General features: G+C 43.5%; 1 protein-coding gene across 2 annotated transcripts in view; it reads right to left on the bottom strand.

The window, feature by feature from the left end:
• Nucleotides 1-27,871, bottom strand: part of ASCC3 (activating signal cointegrator 1 complex subunit 3) — a 2,962,611-nt gene that overhangs the window by 2,558,426 nt on the left and 376,314 nt on the right. For both annotated transcript variants that reach the window (XM_069606524.1, XM_069606525.1), the window contains exon 6: nucleotides 6,066-6,186. In XM_069606524.1, the coding sequence (XP_069462625.1) occupies nucleotides 6,066-6,186 (121 nt within the window). The remainder of the gene's footprint in view (nucleotides 1-6,065; nucleotides 6,187-27,871) is intronic.

Raw genomic sequence — 27,871 nt, 5'->3', positions numbered from 1 at the left:
GGATTTGTCTTCCGACGACCATACCTCTGTTACTTTAGATAGTGTGGCACTGGCACTCTTAACAATCGTGGATGGTTGCTGTGTGTCATGGTGCGACCGTGACCTGGAACGCCCAGAGGACACCGATTCAGCGGACCGCTCTCCATGTGCCTTTTTATTCCGATCACTTGACACACGTGTCGAATCGCGGGAGGGGTTACTGTGTTTAGTGGAAGAGGTGTGGGTACTGCTCTTGCCGCCGGGTGTTGTCCCCATAACTACCCGTCGGTCAGTCCTCCGAGGTCGGGGGCTTGCGCTTGGGTGCCTGCCGACACCCCCGTGCCCTTGCCGTCCGAAACGGCGGCGTTGCTGCCATCGCTGAAGGAACCCACTGCGTGCATGACCTCGAGTCGCCTGGCGTAGTGGGCCCAACGCTTGGTGGAGCAGTCCTTAAGTGTCTTGGCTTTGAAGAGGTTACAAGCTCTAAAATTTGCCTCGGGGTAGTCCCTTGGAAGACACAGGTTACAGGTGTTATGTTTATCTACCCAGGGGAATTTACGGTTGCACTTCGGGCAGAATTTAAATGGAGTACTCTCCATATGTCAATATCTGGCAGCGGACGGGTATATGTAGGAAAACGAGTGTGTGTGTGAGTATGTCCACCCCCCACTCTCCCTACTTGCAGGGCCGAGGCCAGAGGCCTTCCAAGGCCCAAAGTCCGTTGTGTAGTCTCGACGGCTGTTCTTCCATGCTCTCAAGTACCGGCGTCGATCTTTGGCGATCTTCGACGTGGGGTTTGAGAACCGGGATTTTTTGATAATTCTATGATAAATGGCTAAAAGCCAGGGAACTCCGCAACTATGCTTCCGACAAGTATGGCGGAAAATAAATATCTGAAGGTCCTACACGTGTGAGGGATCATGGGTACAGTGGACGTCACACTAGGGATTGTATTACTGGCACGCCCTAGTTCGAAGCCCCTTTTCGAGTAATACTCCGCAGCTTCCACTAGGTGTCAGCCTATGCACAGCATGTGATTTAAGCAGATTCCACAAGCCTCAGAAATATATATATATATATATATATACATATACATATACACACACACTAATCCACTTGCTTCTTTTATTCAGTCATTTGGGTTTCAAACACACTTTTATGCTGATGATACACACATTTTCTGTTTATTTCCCACTTTCTCAGATTATTTATATCAGCAACTTTCTTGGTGTCTTCTTGCAGTGGAATCTTGGATGGCACTTCATTTTCTATGATTAAACCCACAGAAAATGGATTTCTTTTTTTCTCGAGCTACTACACATATTGCTTGCACTAGCGTTATTCCATTTCCACCTGTTAGTTTAGAATTCTCTTCTAATGTACATAATCTTGGTTTTGTATTTGATTAGGCATTTCATTTACAAAATAAACTCTTGTTGGTTATTCGTGTCTGGTGTTTTCAACTTTATAATATTAGAAAAGATCTTCAGCTTTAAAACATTTTCTGCAACCAAAACTTTGCTTTTGTTTATTTATTTATTTATATGGCGCGCAAGCAGCCCAGGGGCATTGAGGCACTGTTACTTGCAATAACTTAGGTACAGGGTACAGGCATGATAGCGGTTGTTGACACATTATGAATACTACAAAACTTCATACTGTTACAGATATTGCATTTGGTCATATATTACAACTTATATGATAAGTATTCATGCTGGTGTGTCGGGCCTTATGGCTCTGGTACTATCACATTTAAATTTGTATAGATTTGTATGCTCTAGAATATGCATGTCTTCCTTTTCAATCTATTCTTCATTCTGTAGTTAGTATGTTGTTCAATTTGAAATATAGTTCGCATATTTAACCCTATCTGACTCATCTACGTTGGTTGCCTATTCCCTCCAGAATTTTGTTCCATTTCCTTTGTTTTGTATTTATTGTATCCCTCAGAGGCAGGCACCATTTGCAGCATGTAGACACACCCTCTATCCTCTAGGACAAAGTTGGGCTGTTTTTTCTATGACTCCTTCAGATAGCATGCATCGAACGTAGATATGGCATTGTGATGGTCATCTACCTTTCCAAGTGGATCGAACTCCATTTTGTGGCTATTATCACCACAGCTAATTAGTATCAAACGACATGAAAAGGTTTCTCAAACAAAATTGGATAATGGAGCTCCAAGCAGCTTTGCAGCACCCCCAGGCAAATGGCCAAGTAGGAGTGTATAGTTAGTGGTTGCATCTAGAAGAGACTGAAGCCTCACACCCCTTTAAGCGGTGGACTCTCACCATTTTACAGACAACTCAGTATCTCCTGCTCATTCCAGCTGCAAGGGTAACCCAGAGCCATGTCAAACCACATACTTGCCTGGCTACTGGACGTAAGGAAGGATACGATGATCTACATTAAAAGACATCCTTTCGAGGGCCAGAGATAGACAAGAAACACAAAAATCCAAATATGCTTACAAGGCAGTACGGAACACTTATTTCTGCGAAAGGCAATTGGTGAAAACAAAACTTTCCAACAAGGATAGTATCAATCTTTCAAATTTCAGCACTCCCAAGAGGTAGTAAAAAGGACACAACTAATTACACACAGATGACACAATATGGAACATGGAAATGATTGCTCTTTACAGCAGGAGCAAACAAGAATCCAGAGATCAAGAATCATACCAGTCTCAATTGTGATGAATGCTGCAGTCCTCACAGAATCCCAGCCTAAAGTCTCCTCCCATAGGGACAGGGAAAGACAGCGGCTACCATGATCAGTTCCACCGCACTGCCTCGAGCCTACAGCACACTTGGGGATGCCCTGGCTGCACTTACTCTGAGCTTTCTGCACTTCCCCTCTCTCCCTTCCCCTTGCACTTTTTGTTGGCGCACTTGCACAATCTAAATGACACAAGGCCTATTAAGATTGTTTGTCTTGTCTTCCTTTGTCTTGTCATGGCTAGAAAAACTTGTGCACAGGCGCATTATAAATGACATATCATAACCCGGTGGGGTGGTATCAGGAGGGAGGATCACATGGGAGAAGACCATCAAGGGTTTGTGGTGACTCCGGTCAGGAGAGACGCAGTGTATTCACCCTCTTCATAGAATTAGGTTTCCCTAATACCTGAATATTTAATGACATGCTGTAACTCTCAGACCTCCACTCACAGATTTAACCAAGAGGTCAAATATGAGACCGCTCTTTATAAACATGGAAATGATATATGTACGGATCACAAAGTTAATACAACTACTTCTAATAGCTATAATTCCACATTGTGTTGAAATTGTAAAACCAAGAACAAACCATTAATTCCTCTGAAAGCTTCCTCTAGACATATATCCTATAAACCACTTAAACAGAGTGAATTAAATAATCTTAAAATGAATAAAAACATTATGGACTTCATGTCCCATAATGCTCTTAGTACTGAGCCGAGGAAGATGGATCAAGAGTCATCAAACAGTAGCGAGCAGTCTAGTGGTTGTAATGACCCACACCTGATCAGGACCTTAAAACATTTAAAGGCCATTCAGGTGCAGGTCATTAGAGCAGTGGGAGCAGCAGAAGCAGATGGAAGAAGCAGGAGATGGAGCCACTGCTTTGTTGACGTCGTGTCAAGGACGTGGCAGAAGTTGGGAATTCTGTCAGATGCGGAGAACGTGCAGCAGGAAGCAGTAGTGCAGCCAACTGTCTCAGGGGAGAGAGAAGCTCTCCATGTCCTGCATGGTACGCCGTTCACTGGGGTGTGTTTGGAGCAGAGAGAGCTCAGTTTATAGGAAGCACAAGCAGCGGGAGTTTAAACAGAGCTGTTAGGCGCCAAGGAAATCCCAACAATTGCAGAAACAGAAGTAGCAGGTCCAAAGGAGATGCAAGGAAATACTTGTGAGTTGGCCTTTGCTAGGTAACCCCGGCCACTCCGAAATAGACCACTATCCCAGAATGAGAAATGTGAATGCTGAACTAATGAATTAAAACAAATTGGGCGCAACGGTCATATTAAGAGAGATCGAGTAAAAGAAAATTGTCACCAACATTGCCAAAGTAAAAAGGGGACAATATTCAAACAAAGTGAAGGTAATCGGGAGATTACCTATAGGAGAAGATTGTAACCAGCATTGTCTAAGCCAACAAATGGCAATTATAAATCCAAGGTGATACAACTTTCCTAAAGAGGCATGCCCGGAAAGGAGACATTGCAAACAGCATTACATAACCAGCAGATAACTAGTGGTGCAGAAAGAAAACAGACTACTGGAGAAAAGCCCTCCTTGTAGAAATGATCAAAGGGGAGAGAAATGTAACCTGCATTCCTTGGGGCTATCAAATCAATGTGATAATCATTGTCAGTGTATACTGTATCCTTGTGAAAAAAGTTATAAGCCCCTTTATGTTGAAAGTCAAAAGACTTACCGAAGAAGTAGTTGTTGGTTCAACTTTCCCCAATATTGCTAAAGTGTGGAGAGCTTGGAACAAACCTCATAAAAAAGTACAAGTTGTACTAGTAGAGGTTTTTATCAATTGAGTTGAAAGTTAAGCGACAATCATGAAGCAGTTGTTGATTTAATTTTCCCAATGAAGAGTTAAGTGTGGAATGTTTGAAGTAGTCCTCACCACAAAGTACAAGTAGTAGTAGTAGGAGTTTTATCATGACGGGCAAGTATACCAGAAAAGGAACAATTAGTGGTTAGTCCTGGCAGGCAAGTGGACCAGGAAGAAGATGATGGAAGTACTGCAATATGGTACAAGGTTGTGGTGGAAAGGAAGTTGCAATTCCTCTAATGTGTTATGGTGAACTATTGAAAAACCATCCTGACAAAACTATGTTGTTTATGAAGAAGAAATGTGATATTATAAAAAATGCTAGGTCTTCAGAGAAAATAATTATTATATTGACTATACACTTGGTATGCGAAGACAAAGTCTTTTGGATTTGTCCAGCGGACAGGTTTGTGGAAACTTTAACAATCAACTTGAAGAGCGAGAAATCCTATTTGGGAGTAAGAATCAAATTTCCAAGTCAACTTTGTGTTATACTCAGAGTGAAACTTGGCTATTGAAAATAACTTTCCTGATTTGGAACTTTGGTTTCAAATACCCAAATTAGTCCAGGGGAAGGGGATTCAACCCTGGTTACAAGGATTTGTGTATATAATTTGTACGTTTGAATTGAAATGTTATTTTATGAAGTTTAAACAGCCAAATAATCCCTTTATGATTGTGTTCTGTGTATAAGTGTGAGGGACAGATATTGTTAGACATTAGGTCATTTTCCTTTAGCTTTAGTTCGACAGGTAAGGCAATCCTTGTTAAGTTAGGGAAAGGTAGGTGTTTTTCTCACCCTTTTTTAATAAAAATGAAGATTTGTGAGAAAACGATCTACTTGTCCGCCTCGCATTTCTGACCCCTCACACAACCCACTGCTGCAACTGTGGCAAGAGTATCAACTTTGTATTTGAAGAGGGAGCGATCCACAGTACTGATCATCGATCGGAACATAGAATATGAAGGTGAAGAATTAATGTCAAGAATGATTCTTTCATGAGTGACAACTGCAGGGAAAGGAAACACCAGAAGCCTCCTTCCCCTGATCTAGAAAGCACAATCTCATAATACCAAGGGTAGGTACACCAGACCCAAACACGCAAAGATGTTCCCTGCCGAGTACAGAGACTTTGAGATGTGATCCCTTGTTAAAGTACAGAAGACTTATATAAGGAACCAAGTATGTAGAATGTGTCCTGCAAGACACTTGCACTCTCTGTTGCCTCACTAACTACGCACAGCATGACCACGTAGAGCAAGCGTAATGGTGCGATACGAGCAGTCACTTGAGCATGGACCTACGGAACAAGCACACACTCTCACTGATGCGTTAGCGGTGTGCTAGGTCACAAAATCCTTTGATACAGTCAATTGCTGAAGCCTTACTTTATTTAAATAAATACATGTGAAAGGCTATCCATTCATGCAGCCTCTCATTTCAGAAGGCCATGACAACATTACAAAAAGTAAAATAGATCTTTCTTGGAAGATTAATACACATAATACTAAATGTGCATGTCTTTCCTTTGCGCAATTACCTTGCAGAGCTTGAAGTCTGTTATCTTCGGGCCAAGCAAGAGATCGTTCCACAATCTTTCTCCTGTTCTGCAGGAGAGTTTCAATGAGTCCAAAACCCTCAGGGCCAAGAAGTTCAAATAACTGAAATGATATATAAACAACATTGTGTAAGGTACACTGGGTATATTATTGCCGAAAGTATTGAGAGACAGAGAGAGACCAAGAGAGCGAGAGATATAGACAGAGAAAGAGAGAGAGAGATGCAAAGACATAAAAACACTTTTTTGATATTAAATGACTGACCACTTCAAGTACCAGCATTTAATGTTTTCTTTTTAGTCCTTTAGGAACTGTGACCTCAAATGCCATTATGCAGACAGAGTTCAACCTAGTTCTCAGTTTCTTAATTAAAGTATGCTCACTTTCCAATGAGGTGGGGCCGAGAGATCTGCAAAGTAACATCGATCTACCAGTGGTCCAAAATATGGACGGTGCAGGCCTACTTATGCCAACCAAGGATCTTGAGATGATCCAGAGGAGTTCAAATTAAGGGGAAAAATGTGTGAACTGGCAAGGCAGACCTTGCTAGACATAAGCAGATGTGCAGTGTGGCCCACCTTCAGTGCTTGGTCGAAGGCTCTCAGACTACTGCTGGCAGCAATCGACCATTCGCAGACGAGTTTGTCCTTGAGTACATGCTGAGAGAGTTTCGAGGAATGGTGACAGGAGAGGCCAGGGCTGGCAGGAGGGAAGCTAGACATGGAGGCAATCCAAGCAGCACAGGCAGAGCTGCTGCAGAAGACATTTTTACTGGGGAACACGGGTTCTGAAGGCAGACTGTGAAGGAGGGGAACATTTTGCGGAAGTTTGCGTCCTCCCGATCATCAGATGGAGAGTTGATGTTAACTGAGGTGGCTGGATTTTGGCTAATGGAAATGGCAGGAAAACAATAAAAGCAAAACAGGTGCCATTTTGTTGAGCCCTTTCCAAGAGATAATGCAGAGTTCTCAAACACTCTCATAAACATCCACAATACAATTGAATCATTTGAGTGCTCTGTAACCTAAGTGGAAGGTGGATGCAATGAGTGGTATAAGGAAAGACACTGAAAATGAACTCCAGGAAACAGGACACAAAAGGCGACCTTCTACATGAGTGTCACAGCTAGAGGCTGGTGTACAGAACCACACGGCGTCCAAGGTACTGTGGACATCATGATGCGTTTGGAAGACTAACATGAAAATATTGGGAAGGCAGCAGGTATCTGTCTCAGAGGTCCAGGAATTTATCTCTGGTGTGGACAATATTAGCAGATTGCAGTATATGTTAGACATTTAGCTGACAGAACCTGACAGCCCAGATGCTATTCTTCTTAACAAATTTAAAATACAAAGAAAATATGTTCTGGCTTCCCTCCAATCTGCCCAAATAGAGGATAAATGAAGGCTGATGTACGGTCCTAATGATAATGCATGTTCCCGAGGACAGGGAAACAGTCTGAAATGAGATGCTGTCAAGAGCCTCTTGGATATCTATGGAAAGAGAATACTTTTACTTCTGGGCTTAAGCCCAGAATCTATGCGAATATATGGTTTGGAAAGGTTTGACAGAGCTGCAGGTGCAAGCTTCAGTTTGGTACCTGGCGACGCTTACATCGTTCCATAAGGATGAGAGATATTTTTCACGATCTGGATGCAGCGCTGTCTTTGCATGGAGCTTGTTTTTCTCTGTATGTAGCCTATGGATCTATCCAGAAATGCTATGCTCTGTTGTTGCTCCCAATTGTAAATAGGCAATAAAGGGGAATTCAGATACACTTATTTACTGAATTACTTTGTCAGAGGACACTTGCAGATTTTCTCAGCACTGGGTGGCATGGTACTTACCCCTCACCTTCTCCCTCCTTGTTTCCCCTCTTATCTTTACATTTCCTTTCTCTCTCCAAGCCCTGCTTCTTGCCTTCTTGCTTCCCTTTATTTTCCAGGTAGGGCTGTTTTGTGAAGATTTTTCTAAAATAACCTTTTCTTAGTTTTGGGTTTTTATTTTCTAAATCATGTTTTGAAAAACTCAGAAAAAGAGTTGAGAAAATAAAAATATATATATATATATATATATTTCTGATGCTTGTTGCTGCTTAGATTCACATGCATTCCATATGCCGACATCTAGTGGTAGGTGCAGAGTATTGCACATGTCGTTTTCGAAGTTCGAAAAAGGGACGTTGCCTGGGTGGGTTTGTAATATTCTCACTAGTGTGAGGTCTACTGTACTTATGTTCCCCCATGTGTCACAGTCCCTAAGATTGTTTTGTTTCTGACATGAGGGAGTATGGAGTGTGTGCGTGGAGAATAGATATGTTGGGATGATATGTGGAACATGTATGATTTACCATAAAACCTTCAACTCCAAGAGGGGATGAAGGGTGGGCGCATTTGAATCTAAACAGATCCAAGCATCAGAAATACAATTACGGTAAGTAATGTATGCCTTATGAGGCTTGTGGATCAGCTTAGTCACATGCTTTGCATAGATTAGCAAGCAGTTCTTGGAGAAGGTGGTGGGTTGTTAGAAAGTAGAGCAGCAAAAAGATGTTTTAACACTGCTTGACCCACCTGTGTGTCACCGTTAGCAGGTGTATCTAAACAGTAATGTTGTGGGAAGGTATGAACTCCATGGGGCAGCTTTGCAAGTGGGTGGCATCTAAGGGCACATTTGCTATGAAAGCTAAAGTAGCTCCTGTGCCCCGAGTTAAGTGTGCTATGGACTTGAAGGGTAACATTCTCTTGGCAAGAGAATAACAATGTTGGATGCATCGGACAATCCATTTTGAGATAGCTGATATAGAGATAGGATCATTCTTTCTACCTGCAGAGATATATACAAATGGTCTGTTTTACTGAGTGGTTTTGTCTTTTGAAAGTAATACATCACAGCCCTTCTGACATCTAGGGTATATAAGCTTTTCTCTGCTGCATTTGTTGGCTTTTGGAAAAAAGCAGGAAGTTCTATGGATTGGTTTGCGTGGAACTGAGAGAATAATTTTGGAGAAAATCGAGGATGTGTGGGTTGTACCACCTTGTCCTTGCGAATAATGACAAAAGGATCTTGCACTGAAAGGGCTTGTAATTCACTAACTTTCCTTATCGATGTGACAGCAACAAGGAAAGCAGTTTTATACGTTAGATGTTGAAGACTGGCCTTGTGCATTGGATAGAGGGGGGGAGCCCATGAGGTTTGTAAGCACAATATTCAAATCCCAGCCGGGAGTTGGATTTGAAACTGGTGGGTATAACGTTTTAACACCCTCCATGAATTCCTTCACCACACGCACCTTCCACCATGAAACTTTACTTTGTGATGTGGTGTAGGCTGAGAGCGCAGGTAGGTGCACTCGCAAGGAATTAAAGACTGAGGGCCTCATCGCCTTGTCCGGCGGTAACCCTGTTGTTGCTCCCAGCGGATTACAGCCAGACTTGCAATATTTACTGGCGCCTGACTTCATGGAAACACCAAGGCATTACAGCCCAAGTGGTCCGTGAAGTCAGGTGCCAGTAAATTGTTAATCCCCATTCCCATAGGACTCCATGGGAATGGGGACCACTGAAGCACCGGCACCATTAATAACGGTGTCAGTGCTTCTGTGAAAGTCTGACAGCACCCACCCCGCAGACTCTGAGTGTGCTGGTCTGGTACCAACGGTGCCGCTAGGCTTACTGGCACCGTTGCTATCATACCCGGCACACTCGTAATGAGGCCCAAAGCCAGAGTTTAAAAGATATAGAAAATAGTGTACTATATGTGAAGGTGAACAGTCAATTGGATTGATGATATGCGTTTAACACCATAAGACAAAACATTTCTATTTGTTAAAATAGCAGTGTTTTGTATTAGGCTTGCATGGTTCCTTTAGAATGTCCACACACTTTTGGTTTAGATTTAGATGACCAAACTTAATGACCTCAGAAGCCAAGCTGCTAAGTTCGGCATCTGAGGGCATGGGAGGACAGTTGTACCTTGGTTCTGTGACAACATGACGTATGGGAACTGTAGTTTCATTGGAGGATAAAGACATCTTCAGTAGGTGTGAAAACCATGTTTGTCATGCCCACATAGCAACTTGTTCCCGGTGTAGCTTGTGGACTATCCTGTTGAGAAGTAGAGTTGGAGCGAAAGCGTATGCAGATTTCACTGTCCAGTTCATTAACAGATCGTTCACCTTGGATCTTGACTGGGGAAACCTAGATGCGTAGTTGTGGCATTCTGGATTGTCTTCTGTAGCAAAGAGGTCTCAGTCCGGAAATCCCATATTTGTGAACACGTTGTGTAGGTCTTCTGCATTCAACTGCCATTTGTGTTCCGATGACAGTTTTGCACTTCTGCTTAGTATGTCTACCATAGAATTGTGCTCCCCTGGAACATGTTGTGCCAGGAGAAACATGTTGTGTCTAAGTGCCTGCAGCCAAATGTTCTGGGCTAGTTTGGACAGCCCTGGAGGATGTGTTCCTCCCTGCTTGTTTATGTAGAAGATGGTTGTGGTGCTGTCTGTTAGTATGAGTATTGTGTTGTTTGTTTACTGGCTGTTTGAATGCTTGGAGAGCTTTTGAGATTTCTAGCAGTTCCAGGCGATTGATGTGTTTTTTCGCCAATGCTTGTGTTCACACCCTGTGCGTAGTTTGATTCAGAAAATAAGCTCCCCACCCTGGTAGCGATGAGTCTGTAGTGAGGCTTGCTTTGATTGCTGGGGTGTTGAATGGCTTGTCCTTTAAAAGGTTTTCCTTTCTCCACCACTGCAGAGATAGAACTAAAGGATACAAAACCACCATAGACCACCTGCTTGCGACCATTGTTTCATTAGCCACTCTTGCATTGAGAGGCATGCGGCATAAGGTAAATGCAGGAATCCATCACTCTGAGAAGGAGCATGGCCTTTTGCACGGTTACTCAACAACCGACTGTGTACTGAAGGATTTGAAACAGTATGTTATGTGCACTTTCGTTGGAGGGGAAAACCAGGCTCTCTTCTGTTCAAATTAATGCCCCCAGAAACTGTTTGACTTGACTGAGCATTAGACTTAACTTTCTCTCTTTGATGGAGAAACCTAATTAAAACATCAGATTGACTGTGGAGTATTTTGCTGACACAGCTGTGGTGTGTCTCCTTTTTTTAGCTAGTCATTTAGGTAAGGGTACACTGGAATAGATTGCTTCTGTAGGTGTGCGGCCAGCACTGCAAGGACTTTTGTAAACACTGTGGCGCTGAGGCTAAGCCGAATGGTAGCATTTTGATTTGGTAGTGCTCGTTTCCACACTTGGAATCTTAGGTATTTCCTGTGTGCTGGCAACATTGAAATATGAAAGTATGCATCTTTCATGTCCAATGTTTTAGTAGAGAAATTACTGCCTGCTGTGTTGTCATCCTTAATTTTTATGGTTTTGACATACGTGTTTGCAGGTAGCCGGCCCAAGACTGGGCGCATTGTTAGATCTTTCTTTGGAGCAAGGAAGTACACTGAATAAATACCTTGATTTTTTTCCAGAGAAGGAACCAACTCCATTGCTCCCTTTTGTAGTAGTGTTAACATGTTTTCTTCTGGAATCAAATGATATTTTGATGACATTCTTCTTGCTCGAGGAGTATGGTGGAAATGTGTTTCTAGGAATTCTACTGAATAACTTTTTTCACGGTTGTTAGCACTCAGCGATCCAATGTTATCCCCTCCCATATGTGGGTGAACAATGTTAAGTGGCCCCCTACCGAGGAATCATGGAAGGGTACCTGAACCGGAGCATCATTTGCTTGCGGGGGTCTCTAGAAATTGCAGCTCTGCCCCGACCTTTACTTCTCCGAAAAACGTTTTGCCGATTTGTTTTAAAGGAGGATGCTTGACCTTGGGGAGTGTACCAAGAAGACGAGGAGGCTCCAAAGCCTGATTGAGAGGCCCTTGTGAAACCATGTCTCCAAAAAGAAAGTGGTGTATTAAAGGTGTCCCGATGGATAAAAGGTTCATTCAAAATCTGCCCAATGTTTTCAGGGTTTCCTGCTCCTTTTTGGTAGTTTCTAATGGTTGTCAATGGCCTTCCCAAAGAGGACCGAATCTACAATAGGCATATTTATTAAAAATTGCCAGAGTCTCGGGTTTGAACCCTGAAAACCGGAGCCATGAATGGCGATTGAACAGGGTGCCCTCAGCTGTTACTCTACCAGAAGTGTCAGCTGAATCTAGTGTTGAAGATCTTTTGGGCTACTTGCTTGCCCTCAGTTGAGATCTTGAGTAGATGGGACCTAACTGGTTAGGGTACAGAATCCAGTTGTTTGTGTACTACGTCCCACTGAGTATTATTATAGCTTGCAAGCAAAGTGGTGGTGTTTACAAACCACGTCAAATAAGCTCCAGAGGTGGTTACTCTTTTGACCAGGGTATACAATCTGTTGCACTCTTTATTGGGAGGTTTTTCAGAAATGGACAGTGGGACACTGACCCTCTTCCTCGTGGTGGTGACAATTAGTGAACCAGGCTTTACATGTTCTCTAATGTAAAGAGGGTCAGAAGGTGATGGGCTAAAAATCTTTCCTACCCTGGCGTTAACTGCCCAAGTCAGTGAAGGTGTAGCTAGAGTTGGGGCAATTCTTTTCTTTATAGACTGCAAAATTGAAATCACCTGACTGATGGCTTTCCTCTCATTTTAAATATCATCTATGAAATCAGTGTCTACCACCATTTCTTGAGTTTGAATATTAAAATGATTGCCAGCCCTTTTTAACAAGTGATTGAACAAGAGTTGGTCATCAATGGGGGAAATGTGACCACCCTCAGGTGAAAAAACATCAGGAGAGTCTATAATAGTTACGTCTGCGTCATCCTGATCATAGTCATCAGGATCATCCGGATAATCATGCCACACATCCTCATCTCATTCCCCTTGATCCTGATAAGAGCCCTGAGAGGCTTGCATGTCAAAAAGAGTTTGCTGAGTGATGTCCACAATATTATGTGTGGGAGAAGGTGGACAACTTGGGGATTTAGCTAAAGGCTGTCATACTGCTAAAGGCTGCCCCAATTCCAAGTCAAATGTTTTCTGCCTGATTGGGCACTTTTGCATGAATGTTACATAAGAGGAGACCTTCTCCATAGTGTCCTCGAAATGTTTTCTAGACAGGGTTCCCGTCTTGGGTGTTTCAGGTAGAGGGATCACAATATCTTCAGGGTTTTCCCTAGGCCTTTTCCTTTGAAGAGACTGGGATAAAGGGAGGTAGCTCCAGTATATTCTGGCACCTTTTCTGGGACAGTAGGTGTGTGTGAGATTTATATGGTGTTTTTCCTTGCTAGAATATGTTTTGTGTGATTTCGACATGTGTTTCGGCATTTGTTAAACATCCACCGAGGGACTTTCCATGCATGCCTGATGGAGCCCGTTTTGTCTCATCGCCTTGCGCTACATACGGATGCGAAAGCGTAGCGGGCTTATGGCCCGTATGATCGGTAGGCCGCAATGTGTCTTTCGTAGGTGTGCAGCCTTCTTCCAATGCACCCTTCTTCCAATGCATCAGTTGAAGAACGTCTCAGGGTTGTGTGCGTCTTTGTCGGCAGGAGTTTTCCCCATAACAGCGCTCTGCGACTGCCTTTCGGGTCTGGGGACCGACGCTCCGGAGCCGGAAGGTTCCCTCGAAACCGCTTCGGCTTCTGAAACAGAGTTGTCGCTGCCTTGGCCTTTCACGTTCAAAGGTGGGGGTAGGGGTTTCAGGTTCAGCCATCATGGCACGGGCTGCCCACCATTTGGTGGGTTCTTCATAAAGGGTTTTGGGCCTAAATAATTTGCATGACACACAATGCCCCTCTGGGTGCTCTCAGGGAAGGCAGTGGTTGCAGACTCGATGGATGTCCTTCCACAGGTACTTTCTTTTACAACTAGGACAGAATTTAAAAGGTTCTCTCAATGGCTAATTTGAATTGAAAAGGTAGACAAGGGCACTGTTCATAGGAAGTGGAATTATGCATTCTCTAAGAAAGGTAATCAGTCCCCCACTCTTCCTACTGCAAGGCCGAAGCCGGGTGTAGGCCGAACCTCATTGCCAAATCGGATGACTCGTCAGATTCGGCAGTCGGAAGGTCTTCAGGATGTTTGTCGAAATGTGCATCGAACTGCGACCATCAAAAGAAGTTATTGTAGCAGCACCCCAGACTCTGCATTGCACGTCCGACTACGATAGCGGGAAAAAACAATCTGAGGGACCTCGATGCGTGAGGGATCATGGGTACAGTAGATGTCATACTAGGGATAATATTACAAACACGCCCAATTGACGTCCCTTTTCAAACTTCAAAAACAACATATGCAATACACTCTGCGCTAGATGTCGGTCTATGCAAATCATGTAATTCTAAGCAGATCCACAAGCCTCAGAAATATATATATATTCGAAATATGTACCGTTGTCTAAATACATGAATTGTCTCTCTGGACTTGTCACCATATTACTAGACTTTAGAGGACCAGGAATAAGTGAGGATCATATATCACTTTAAACACACACACACACACACACACACACACAAACCCACGCGTTACGGTGACTTATTTAGGAGCAACCTATACATGCTTAAAGATTATGAAAGGTTTCAGGAATCTTTTCAATTGGCATAACTTCTATCCTCTTTCATACCAAGGGTGCAGCAACACCCAAAAACTGTGCAATAATCAGAAACAGTTTGAGAACCCATTAACCTTTTCGAAATTGTGCATGCAGAAATCCTTAGCTCGCAGTGTGCAGAGCGCGATGCCGGAAGCCCAGCGTACAAAATGTTGCACACCAAAGTGCAAAGTGCAGTGCCCCGGTCTTCCAGCCCATGCTCTGATTATGGAGCAGGAAAGCCGGAAGCCGAGGTTCAGAGCCTGCAACAGGTAAATGAAGGAGGGGACGGGAATGGGTGGAGGGAGACTGAGGGTTGCCGCATAGCGGCTGGGTGTTCCCTGACAAGGAAGGGGAGAGGGCTGCGTACAAACAATGCACCAGCGGGAGGTGGTCTTTTGTGCTGGTATCCGCGGTGGGACCTTTTGTGTGCAGAAAACAGACAAATGGATTAGAAATAGTGAACCCATTGGTTTGCCTTGGTGAATAAATTAGTATGCAGAGATGGATTTGGGTTCATGAATGCACGTAAATACTCATTGGAATGACAGTGCATGGTGATTAACAACTGGATCAACTACCTCTTCTAGGAAGCCCCTACCATTGGATCTCATCGTACAAGGATTTCATGTGCAACTCCCCATCGAAATGTTTCATATTTTTGGGGTTTTACTCAAGTGCTTTTCTCAACAAACCATGCATACAAATCAAGCACAAAACATAGCAATCAATTGATGCATGGTGTGGCTTGAATGACCACTTAAAAGACAATCAAAAAAAGATGTTTGACCCACCAAGGGGGCAGGAATCAAATATATGCAATACATTCATTTATTTGATGTGAACATAGTGGATTCCCACAAAGTTCACAGAACAAAAAATAAATGGGTGTGTCGAAGAACTTTGGGAATGAAATTTCATCTTCTTTAGGGTTGCCCGGTACTGCCCTCAGAAAACGCCCTCCATTTTAAGGATACAACTACTTTCAGAGTTTTTCTCACAAGATAGAAGTACAGTAGATGGTGAACAGATTAATTTAGGTAATGGGCAAGAAGGGGAGGGAGCATTTCGCAGCACACTGGGTTGTCACTAGGGCAGCTCAAGAGATTGATATGTATTCCTTTTCAATATGTTTGTGATTAACAAAAGGCAAAACAGGCAGTCTGGGTGCCCCCTACTAAGGGGTTTCATGGTAACGTATAGAATGGCACCTGCAAGCATAGTGAATTGCTACAGATATACAACACGTCTCGTTCTGGCCTTTGCACTAAAATAATTACTTTCACTCCGTTTTCAATATGGTAATCTTTGGAAAAATGTGTAGCCATCTTATGTTTTGAAAATTAATATCATACAATACACATCAAATTATCTACCTCAAGCAGGACTTTACATAAAAGTGCCTTGACAAAAATCACTAAAAATGTGCTCCACTATTCATCCTTTCAACTACCAAAAGATATTTCGTCAACCACAAAAGTGGAAAGTGACAAAAAAATACAACTGTAATACTTCACCTCCCTTTGCATCCCTTTGCTAAGCACCCTGGTAACCCAAAACAAGAATATATATATATACTACCTCCTAAGCTTTTAAATTTAATCCTTTAACTGCCATGGGTATTTCCCCCCAGTGCCAAGGCCTTTTTTGGTGATTTCGGTATGTGGCCATTCAATGCCTTGTAACTTTTTTGTTACATGAGATATCTTGGCCAAATTTGGCTCCTTTTTTTCCCACTTGTAGGCGGTCGTAACGCCAGGAATCCTAGGTTGCTGTAGGGGGGTGAGAGAAAATAAGCAAAAAGGGCGAAAATTCTGGGTTTTTTCAAAAAATGCCAATAAAATGATGTACAAAGAAGCCATTGGTTTTTTCCTTGTAAGAGCTAGGAACAAATGGTTTGCTGTGCTGAATTCCCCAATTTCCTGGCTTTCAAGAACAGGTTGAGGGGAAACGGAAAAAAATTATTTTGATGTGGTTATCAACTGTTTTGTGAGAGGTAGGCGATTTTGGCCATTTTTGCCAATTGGACATGCATGGACGGAATGGAAGAAAAGGGTAGGAAAGCCGAATTGGAGGACAGAAAGTCATATATTTCTGAAAAGTAGACAAAATTCCAAGTTTAGGAAGGGGTGATTTGCGTAGGTCAGGCAACATCTAGGTAGGGGAAAATGCCATAGATTGGGGGAAAAGCGGGAAAATTACCGAAAAAAAGGTATGTGTTGGCCATGGTTGGCTTGGTACTGCAATGGCTTCTATGAATTTTGAGAAAAGCAATGCTCTGCTACATTCCCCCGACTCTTGCAGTTAGGAAAGCACGCATTTATTGTAGTGTTTTACAAAACAAGCAATATCACAAGCCAAACACTGAGCCATGGTACACAGGAGGTTTATGCTCACAGCCTGAACAGACGCACTTAGCATGTGTAATTCGGGAAAACCAATGTGGTGAGGAACGGCAAGCATCAATTTTTTGAAAGAGCACAGGCAGACCTTTTCAAGGGTAGGTAACTTGTGCAGGTTACAAAAGTGTATGGTGCCTAAAGCAGCGATTAAATGTAGGTCACATTTGGGAAATTAAGGGGTTGTGTGACAAAGGGCACCAGCAAATGGGTCAAAACGTTATGAAAACCACACTAACACAACAAATGTTATACCTTCCTGTGTTCCCACATGTGTCCTGATGAAAACGGTACCTCACATGTGTGGGTGCACCTACATAGGCGCCAAGGGGAAAGCCTAAAACACAGGTAACCCCAAGTCTGTTTTGACACCTGAATTTGACACTTTCTCCAGACAAGCACAACATACAGATATGGGCCTCGGGTGTCCAAGCCACCAAGGAAAACAGGGAACCCCATGCATTTCCAAAAAGAGGACACCCTTGGGAATCCACAGAGGTATGATTTGCGCAAATAGGCCCAGAATGTATTACCCAGACACCCCCGTAAAGTCTGAAATGTGGGAAAAAAACGCATTTTCCGCACATTTCACTCGGTGCACCCATCGAAACACGCCGCCAATAACACATGGCCTACCGTACCGCATTCCCACAGGTGTCCCGATGAAAACAGTACCTAACATGTGTGGGTGCACCTACCTGGGCGCCAAGGGAAAAACCTAAAACACAGGTAACCCCAAGTCTGTTTCAACACCTGAATTTGACACTTTCTCCAGACAAGCACAACATACAGATATGGGCCTCGGGTGTCCAAGCCACCAAGGAAAACAGGGAGCCCCATGCATTTCCGAAAAGAGGACACCCGTTGGAATCCACAGAGGTATAAATTTATTACCCAGACACCCCCGCAAAATCCGAAATGTGGGGGAAAAAAACGCATTTTCCACACATTTCACTCGGCGCACCCATCGAAACACACCGCCAACAACACATGGCCTACCATTCCGCGTTCCCACAGGTGTCCCGATCAAAAGGTACCTAACATGTGTGGGTGCACCTACCGGGGGCACAAAAAGAAAAGGGTAACCCACTGGTAACCCCAAGCCTTTCGCCACTGACCATTTTGTTCATGTGGGCAACCTACAGATTTGGGCCTAGGGTGTCGAAGCCAGTAAGGAAAACAGAGAACCCCATGCATTTCCCAACACGTCTCGTTCTTGCGCAAATTGCCCCAGTTTTTATTAGCCACAATCCCCGACAAAGTCTGATATTTGGTGGGGAAAAAACACAATGTTCACTTTGTCTGGGGTTCTGGGTAATAAATTCTGGGCCGCTTCGCGCAAGTCAGACCTCTGTGCATTCCCACGGGTGTCCCCTTTTGGGAAATGCATGGGGTTCCCTGTTTTCTTTGCTGGCTTCGACACCCTAGGCCCAAATCTGTAGGTTTCCCACATGAACAAATTGTGCTGTGGCGAAAGGCTTGGGCTTACCAGCGGGTTATCCTTTTCCTTTTGTGCCCCCAGTAGGTGCACCAATACATGTGAGGTACCTTTTTCGTCGGGACACCTGTGGGAACGCGAGAAGGTATGACATCTGTTGTTGGCGATGTGTTTCGGTGAGTGGACACAGGGAAATGTCTCTGAAATTGGCTGGAAATGAAGACAATTCTCAGACATTTCGCTCTGGTCACCCACCGAAACACACCACCAACAACACATGGCCTACCTTCCCACGTCCCCACATGTGTCCCAATGAAAACGGTACCTCACATGTGTGCAAAGCAGAGATCACACAAAACAAAGTGCCGAAAAGGACAAGCTATCTCGCCCTTGGCAACAGGGAGGGAATCCCAAGGACGAGATAGCCCGTCCTTGGCACTAATGAGGTTAATCCCATATATCAACAAATCAATTAATTGTATTTCAGACCCTAGATCGTACACAGCATCTATTCAGGTTAGATCAACTCTGTTATCCCATTAACTAGGCTAAAGAATCCTGCATTCTCTCTCTGAGATACCCGGGGGCCTCCCGCTTCAATAATCAAGTCAGGGAGAAACGCCAGCCACAGTGGTACCGTCCTTAGCTCCAAGAACAAAGCGGGGGGGCCTCTCCTTGGGGAGAGGAGACGAATACCTACAATTCGCCACAATAGGCATAGCTTAACACGCATGTAAAGTATTGCATGCGCAAAATAAGTCGCACTCACGGAGACATAGGTGTGTGCTGACAATAGCACCTACTGAAACAAGCAAATGGATGCCTTTTACCTTTTTCATGCCCCGCCCCCCACTGAGGATTGATGCTGGAACTTGGAAATTCTTGTACTGTTTTGTGGTTTTGTGTACTTATTTGCAATTGTCAGTTAACAAAAACTCAGTTCACACACTAAAGTTCAACATTTCTGATTAAAGGGTCAATGTTTGCAATTAATCTCTCCGGGACAGAGGCCACCAATACCCCAAAACAACCCCTCCTCATCACAATATCACAGGAAGGATGTTTCACCAAATGGAGGAGTGGTACCCAAACACTGCAAGAAAGGAAGCTGTGGTGTAAATGAGGAAAACGAGAATGTTTCCTCAGGGATTAGAATTATCAATAACTTGTTTAAGACTGGGAAGAACCTGGAAACTCAATAATAAAAAATATATATTATAGGGGCACTCTAGATTCTACCACATATCAATCTTCTAAAAACTAATTACATTCCTTTTGTGAATATTCAAGAATAAATCTTGGTGCTTGTAGACTCTGGTTTTTTGTAGCGGAAAACCAATATGAAAATGAGTAACACAATCACAGCAAGAAATCTGTTGTGAGCCTACTGCACTCTTACTGAACAATAATACTATTCCTTTATAAGAACATAAGTATGAGACAGATGGACATTATTCCTCCAAGTTAACAAAATTTCAAAATACATTTGCAAAAAGTCTTATTTGATGGTGCGTCAAGATGACCTTGCTTTCTGAGCAGTAAAGAAGTTAACCATTTTGTAAATAGGACTAGAACTATTGATTGGATATTTGTTAAAGAAGAGACCTCTGGGAGGGAGTCTGTGAGAGGCTGGGCTTGGTTCTAAACTGCACTATTACGATGAAAGCTTGTATCTTGATTCTTGGGGACATGTCTCCATTGGATGAAATACCTTTTTGTAACAGAATCTAGCTGCTCTGGGAGTGTATGATTGCAAAGAAAACGATACAGAGGGCATGGAAGTAATCAAACCCTTTCTGTATCGACAATTGGGTGGAGGAGTTGTTAACTGTGTCCACGTATGAGAGGACCATCTTGAAGCAGTCTGGAGATACTGATAAGTTCTTGGACATATTGGGTTCATTCCTAGATAAGTATGGTTAATCTATCCGTATGTAATTTCAATCAATTAACTTAATGTGCGCTTCTTTCTCATGAATGTATTTTTTTCTGCTTTTTCTCTTTTCTTTTCATCTTTCTTTTCATTTTGATTGATCAGTGTACACCCATATTGCAAAAAACATCTTGATTGTCCATTTGTACACCTGCAATGATTGTACCGTTTGATTCAATATGTTGTGTCTCCCGTTACTTGTTTTTGAAGTGTGCAAATAAAACATTTGATTTACAGATATTTGTTAAAGTTCTAGTAATTGGGTGTTTTTACTTAACACCATATTATTGTAGGGAGTCAAAGGGACACTCTTGAACTTTATATGAAGGGTTCTCACATGTTGGAAGGTGAAAAGAATGAAGAAGAACTACCATGTCTCAGTGAGTATAGGTTGCGCTAGAATACTATTTTGTCATGTATATCAAAGTATGAGGTTCTTAGTATTTATTGGTATGTTTTTAATAGAGTAATTGATATAATCCAGACATCAGCATAAAGAGGGATATTGGTCGTTTTTGCAAACAGGTTAGTGTTATGAGTTGTGATTTAGCTTTTTGATATTTGTGAAGTTAGAGATAATCTAGTAAATAACATTTTTCATTGAATTGTACGAATTAAGAATTAAAAGGTGGACAGGACCCTGATGAAGAATAGAGATATTTGAAAGGCGTTGGGCAATCTACATGAGTTTCACATAAGGAAAAATAGATTGTCCAAAGGTGTTATTTACATCATAGTTTTACATTGTGTGAAAAAAATGGTTAAAAAAGAAATCTTGGGAATTGCGATTCATTTATGGTATCACATTTTATAAACAGAAAAAAACTATATGAAAAATATTGATCTGAGAAGAATGTTTGGCTTTAAACATTTTTGTTATGCAAGATTGAAAAATACTGATGCAGTAATCAAACATTAAATAAGAATTTTTGCAAATGTATTTTGAAATATTGTTAACTTAAAGGAATGTCTTATAGCATTATTTTTTATTTTGTACACATAAAGGAACAGTATTTTTACTCAATAACAGTGCAGTAGGCTCACAACAAATGTCTTGCTGTTACTGTGTTATTAAGAGCTGGGAAACTGCCAAGCTTCGCAAGATACTCTGCAATCAAGAAGATAGGTATGCAGGAAAAATGCTTTACACACAATGAATGAAGACCAGAAATATAACACAAAACACGACTACTCGCCTAACCTTACAAATTACACAGACAATATGGGCGACAGTCCTTCAGCCCTTAATAATGTGTTTAAAGTTCCGGTTCGGCATGGTTGATCTCTGACGTGGCATTCAAATATCCGAAAAAAAGAGCACATCTGCAACAGGTCAGATGCCATGTCCCATGATCCATCCTCCACTCAGTCAGCGCTGCCACTGTTGGCTCCTGTGAAACTTTGCTACAAGTGCAAGCATTATCCACACCAGAGTCCAGCTTTGGAGGTAGTTTTGCGGAACCTGATCACTATCCATCTTCACTCTTCAGTCCTTAATCTTGGCTGACCTGGGTGGCCTGAGGATCCCGGATGGAACCCCTGGGATCATGGGTGTGGGCTTGGCCTCACCACTATCTTCTCACTTGCCTTGTGACGACAGAACTGGAGGCCTAACATGGACACACTCGACAGCCTCTGCTGACATTAAAATTAGTTCCTGGGAGTGCTACGACAGAGGAATTCCTGATACAATGAACAATGATTAAAGTGTTACTTCTGTAGCACCTAAAATATAGCACAATAAATAGATTTATAAAGTACAATGTGCACTAGCTCAAACTAAAGTCCATCGCTCAAAGGCAATCAGACTAAGGGACCGATTTTGGAAAAAAGGACAATTGTAATCAAATGTTTAGTTGAAAACAGTTATATCAAATTTTCCGTGTGTCACATCAGCACAAGCATACAGAAGTGAGAGAAAAGTTAAATGAGACTTACGGTTTGAGGACAAAAGGTGCTGGGAACAGCAGGTGTGCACTACCAGGAACCATTATGCTGGTACTGTCTAAAAGCTGTAAATAATGGAGTACATCATGCCAAGTGCTCCTCTGATAAACGTGCACAACAGGGAAAGAGGGTAAGATGCTCAGGAGCCCCTTCTTAAAGGCAGGGCAATGCAACTAAGGGATTCCCACACACTCTACACACTTCTCCCGGCAGTGGCCATTCCTGGATGCTAGAAATCTCAGGATCCCCAGCTGCCACCACGCCCCACGAGGCAGTCCCTAATGGTGGCTGCACAAGTAGGGCTGTGGTGGCACCACCATTCTGAGCATCTTCCTTCGGTGCCAACAGGGGGTGCTGCTTCGACTCTGAAACAAACAATATGATTACATTGTAAGGCAAAGGGAAGGCCGATGCCACATTTCCTAGGGCTGCAAAATACTTGCCCTGGGCACACTAAAACATTTAATTACCACATAGTCCCACCTTGATAGATAGATCGTATCTAAACTGGGATAGCCTACAGACAACATATGCTCTATGGGACAGGAAATATTTAAAAGAAACTGCCTAATCTGATGAAGGAATTACAAATCCCAAAACTGAGCAATATAAAAGTAAAAAGGTACGAAACAGTGCAGTGGCTTTATGCCACCAAAACAGTGATTAGAAAGCGCAAAGCAGGGATGAAAAAGCTAGGCACAATGTCCCAAAACGCACAGCAAGACAAGTAACATTTGCATCACCGATAAAATGCAATTAGCCTTTCTCATAACAGGATTTCTTTCAGCACCATGTCTTAATACCTAAACATCCCAATTTAATTACCTACTAAAGAGCAGCATAGCATCAGTAACTTAAAGAAAGCCATGCTGCGAAAAATGTATAATCCCTCAAAACGCATGCACATTTGATATGCATACATATATATTCACTAAAAAAACTTTAGTTAGGGTGTAGTTAAGTTGAGCAACTTTAATGCAACGCAACCCTTGAAATTCAGCAAATGTGAAGTCATGACCAGCCTAACTCGGCGCCATGAGTCTAAGAGTCATGGCGGAGTCACAAGTCGATCCACTAGAAAGAGCTGACAGATCCCGAGGGGACTGCGCAGCCAATAGCTTAGAATTAACGGCGCTCAGGAGTACTAGTCTCAGGGGAGGCCCCTGGTAATGGGGAAGGGGTTAGGGGGCTTGGAAGTCATTCCAAACCCAACAAATGTGGGGGGGTAGTGAAGGGAAGGGGAATGAAAAAATGGGAAGAAGGGAAGTCATGGGGAATGAGAAGAAGGTGTCACAGTAAGGTTTGGGAAAGAAAGAAGTAGGGGAATGGATAACGAATGAAAATAAGGAAGGGAAAGTACCTAGGGGAAAGGGAAGAGTGGGGACTGAAAGATCTCTGGGGGGGAGGAGCGGGGGTTAAGGTTGGCAGGGCGGGGAAAGGATTAAGTGGTTTGGGGAAATAACTTGCTGGGGGATGATGGCTAGAACCAGGGGGTGGGGTGGTAGGGGAAGGGGCAGGCAACTTGAGGAATAGATAGAACAGAATATGGAGGCAAGGGGCAGGGGAAAATAGAAGGAAACTAAAGGGGGAGGAAGAGACTCAGGAACGAATGGTGGGGGGAGAAGGATAGGTAGGTTTGGAATTAGATTGGATGTAAGATCAAAGAAGACGGGTAGGATGGGAAATCAATAACGGGGAATTGCAGAAGGGTAGTAGTCAACACTAAGCACTAGAATTAGAATGGTAGACGAGTAGAACAAGGGAATAGGAATTAGAATGAAAGAAGGTACGTGAAATTGGGAATGGAAGTGAAGAGTAGAAGACAATGTGTACTGTGAATAAAGGCACCAAAAAGTGTCTGGGAAACGTGTACTGTGAATAAAGGCTCAGAAAAAAGGGCCTGGGGAAAGTGTACTGTGAAACAAACCAAAGTAATGGCCATGGGTAGAGAGGGATATGTGTATGGAGGGCTGGGCTTAACCGGCAGGGTCCTCAGGACGCTGAAGGGGGAGGAGGTTCTTAAGAACCCACACACGGCGTAGAATATCCTGTGGTGTGGTGGAGAAACGGATCACCTCTAAGATAACTTCTTGACTTTACGCAAATAAAGCTTGCTGTAGCATCGTGATTTCCACCTTGAAAACTGGTATTGCCTCTTTATTCAGGGAATCTCCTGGAGGTCTTGTTGGGGGAGGGGGGCATGAATGAGGTAAGTGTGCCAGTGTGTTTCGGGAGACTCAGCTGTGGGATGTCCCCACTAAGGGGAAGTTGGTTACAAGCGAAGGAAGAGCACACTGCTTTGAGGCACTGGCACAGGCAGAACATTTAGCATGCAAGCGAAAGGCCAAGAGCCTGAGTATGTTGCTTGATGGGGCAACGAACAGCAGAAAAATGACGAGCACGCCTGACCTTTGTACGGTCAGGCAGCATGCGGCCACACGCGAGCATGCCTGACCTTTGTACGCTCAGGCAGCATGCAGCCAGACGGTGACCATGAGGAAACCGGGCGCCAGGCCGAGCAGCTCCATCAAAATCGCTGCCCATGGATCCTAAGAGGAATGTTCGGTCGCAGAGTGCAGCAGCAACCTCTGGTTCACTTTCAGCCCCAGGTAGCGAGGGCCACCCCTACTCAGAGACCCACCTGGACCACTGGCACGGTAAAAAGCAAGTACATTACATGAGAACAGCGTTTTCTGGAACTTCATAAAGGGCACAAGTAAACCGGCAGTTTGTAATTGCAAATCGCCAATACGGAACTCAAGTTACACTGAAAGCAGTGGGGTCATTTTGGACATCTGTCAACTTTCCTCATCCCAGTCAGGTCGCTGTTCCATCATAACCACGACGGACCCAACGTTCTTTACATTTTAGGCTCATGCCCATCCTCTTCTGTGAGAAATGGAACAATGCTGAAAGTGAAAGCATTGTAAACCTGTATAAGCTATACAGCAAATGTTCGCGGCTCAAAAGTGACCTTAGCCGCGCAGGCTTCCATTTTCGTCACCTCAAAAATGTTGCCATCTAGTGGAGCCTGGCTCCTAGAGAGGGAAGATAAAGCGCTGCACGCTAAAATGATCACCAAATGCACGGTCTAGATTTCGCACAATCATTTAAGACAGTCCATCATGCATCTGAGAAGTTTTTCAACAAAAGACCAGGAGCATGTTGCCTTGCATATATTAAGTTCAAGAACGTCCCCAAGTTCAGCTGAAGAAAAAAAAATAAAACCACCTCGCAAAATGAATCATAAGGGGGAACACAGAGCAGGCTTCTCTGGCGTAAATGGAGCTCTTTTGTGCAAGAGACTATCTGACATGAAAGAGTATGCAAAGAGACAGCCAAAACGTGCCACTGCTTGGCGGGGAGAGATAAAAAGTCTATTTGATTCACTAATAGCTTCACTTTAAGATAAATATATTTAAATGCCCTTTTGACATCAAGCAAATTGTGTAATCTATCAGACTCCAGCAGTGAGATTTGGGACAAAAGAAGTCTTGAGCTCCTGCTAGAAATCGTAATAAAAGCCGATGGCAAAATTGCGCTTAGAATAAGGCCTATGCTGTGAGAAATGGTTAAGGGGAAGGTTAGACAGGATTGCGAAATGACACTCCACGTTTACGTTTTATCTCGGGACAAGAGCTCACCCAATGATCACCCAAATGTTTCGTGTGAATTGCAATCCTAGCAAGAGACTATCAAGCCTAGGTTAACAGGTGGTCTAATTTCTTTCAAAATACGTTCTCATCTCCAAGAGCCAGAATACCTAAATGTGGTCACTCATGCACAGCTTGTCCAAAAAAGCATACAGCTCGTGTTCTTTCCCCCTGGAAATATTCTGAATTCCAAAAGCACCACACAGAACCTTCTGTAATAACACAAGCGGCAGGGCATATGAAACTGCAATCAGCCCATTTGGAAATACCCAAAGAGTACCAGAAGCTACCTTACAGCCATTAGTGGTGCACATTCCATAGACCACAAAAGTGATAGAACAATTAAAACCCCTCCAACCCCCTTGGCAGGAGGTCAGTGACGTCCATGGTCATCATTGCTGACTGCCTCAGTAGGGTTTGAGGCGAGGAGGCCAGAGGGCTGGGACTGTCGAGATCTGCAACAGAACATTTTAAGTTAGTCATATTTGTGAAGTCCATCAGATGAAAATGTTATTAAAAACAATAAAGGGCGGGATCATGGCATTGTATAGCTCCCCAAGGGCCTGTCTAACAGTGAATTGGGGATACTCCCGGTGGTTTGAGTTGGGTATGGTACCTGGCAGGGTTGTTCTCTCTCCCCCTCTTTGTTCGCACTCTCTTTGGAACACCTTGCTCAGAGGTTTAGGGGGGACAACACAGTGGAGGTAATCCGTGTAGGAGGGGTGGAATGTTAAAGGACATTTGTACCGCGCACTATCACCAACGGAGTGGTCCCCTGGCGCCACGATCACCATACAAAAAGTCACCCTATACGCAGACATGTTGCTGCACATAGTGAACCCTCTGACGTCCATACCGGCGGCAGTTCAACAGATAGAGTTATATGGCGCACTCGCCGGACTGAAGATCAATAAGTCTAAATCAATCCTTTTCCCATTGGACAGGGGTAGAGAGGGTGACATGCGGATGCAGGTTCGTTGGGGGACATTAAGATACCTTTGTATCAATCTTACTAGAGACATGGGGGATTCTTTGAGGCCAATTTCACCCCAATGTTGGTCTGCGATTAAACTGGACCTGACGAAGTGGAGTAAGCTTACAGTATAATGGTTGGGGTGACTTAATGTGATAAAAATGGTTGGCCTGCAATCTATTTCAGATGCTCCCTATCCACATCCCAGACTCCTCCTTTCGGGAGATGAACCGTTCCCTATTGAGATTCCTGTGTCAAGCGAAGAAGTACAGGATAGCATGGGAGGTACTGGTGCTTCCCAAGGGAAAGGGTGAGGTAGGTCTGCCAGATGTTAAACAGTACTACAAGGCAGCCCAACCTAGGGTTCTGATACCACATTTTAGGGCCCAGGTGGCCCTCCAATCAATTGCACTGGTCAACCGGCAGCTGTGACCAGTGATGGTAGGGGAATGGTTATGGGTACCAAGAGACAGAATCCCACGTAGACTCTGGGACCACCCTATATTGGGGACCATATGGGACATTTGGAGGAAAGGCACTGAAATGAGGGGAGTCACAACGTGGCCTTCCCGGCTGGGACATCTATGGGTCCCGGGAGTCAGAGACGTGATCCCGAATCTGGAAATACTCCAGACATGGTTTGAAGTTGGACTTAAGAGGATAGGCCAGCTGTGGAGGGGGGACACGTTCATAGATATAATTGAACTGAAGGAGGCTCTGGGTATAGGGAAACTATCTGTCTTCCTGTATTTACAACTGAAGGGGGTGCTTAACGAGAGGGCCTGGAGTGAACAAATACGGCAGGACCTAACTCCCTTTAAAAAACTCCTAGGTACTCAAATGGAGATGAAGGG

This window comes from Ambystoma mexicanum, chromosome 4p (assembly GCF_040938575.1).
Source record: "Ambystoma mexicanum isolate Mex_15411 chromosome 4p, UKY_AmexF1_1, whole genome shotgun sequence".
Classification (NCBI taxonomy): Eukaryota; Metazoa; Chordata; class Amphibia; order Caudata; family Ambystomatidae; genus Ambystoma; species Ambystoma mexicanum.
The sequence above is the reverse complement of the archived record's forward strand: the minus strand, read 5'-3'. Positions and strand labels throughout refer to the sequence as shown.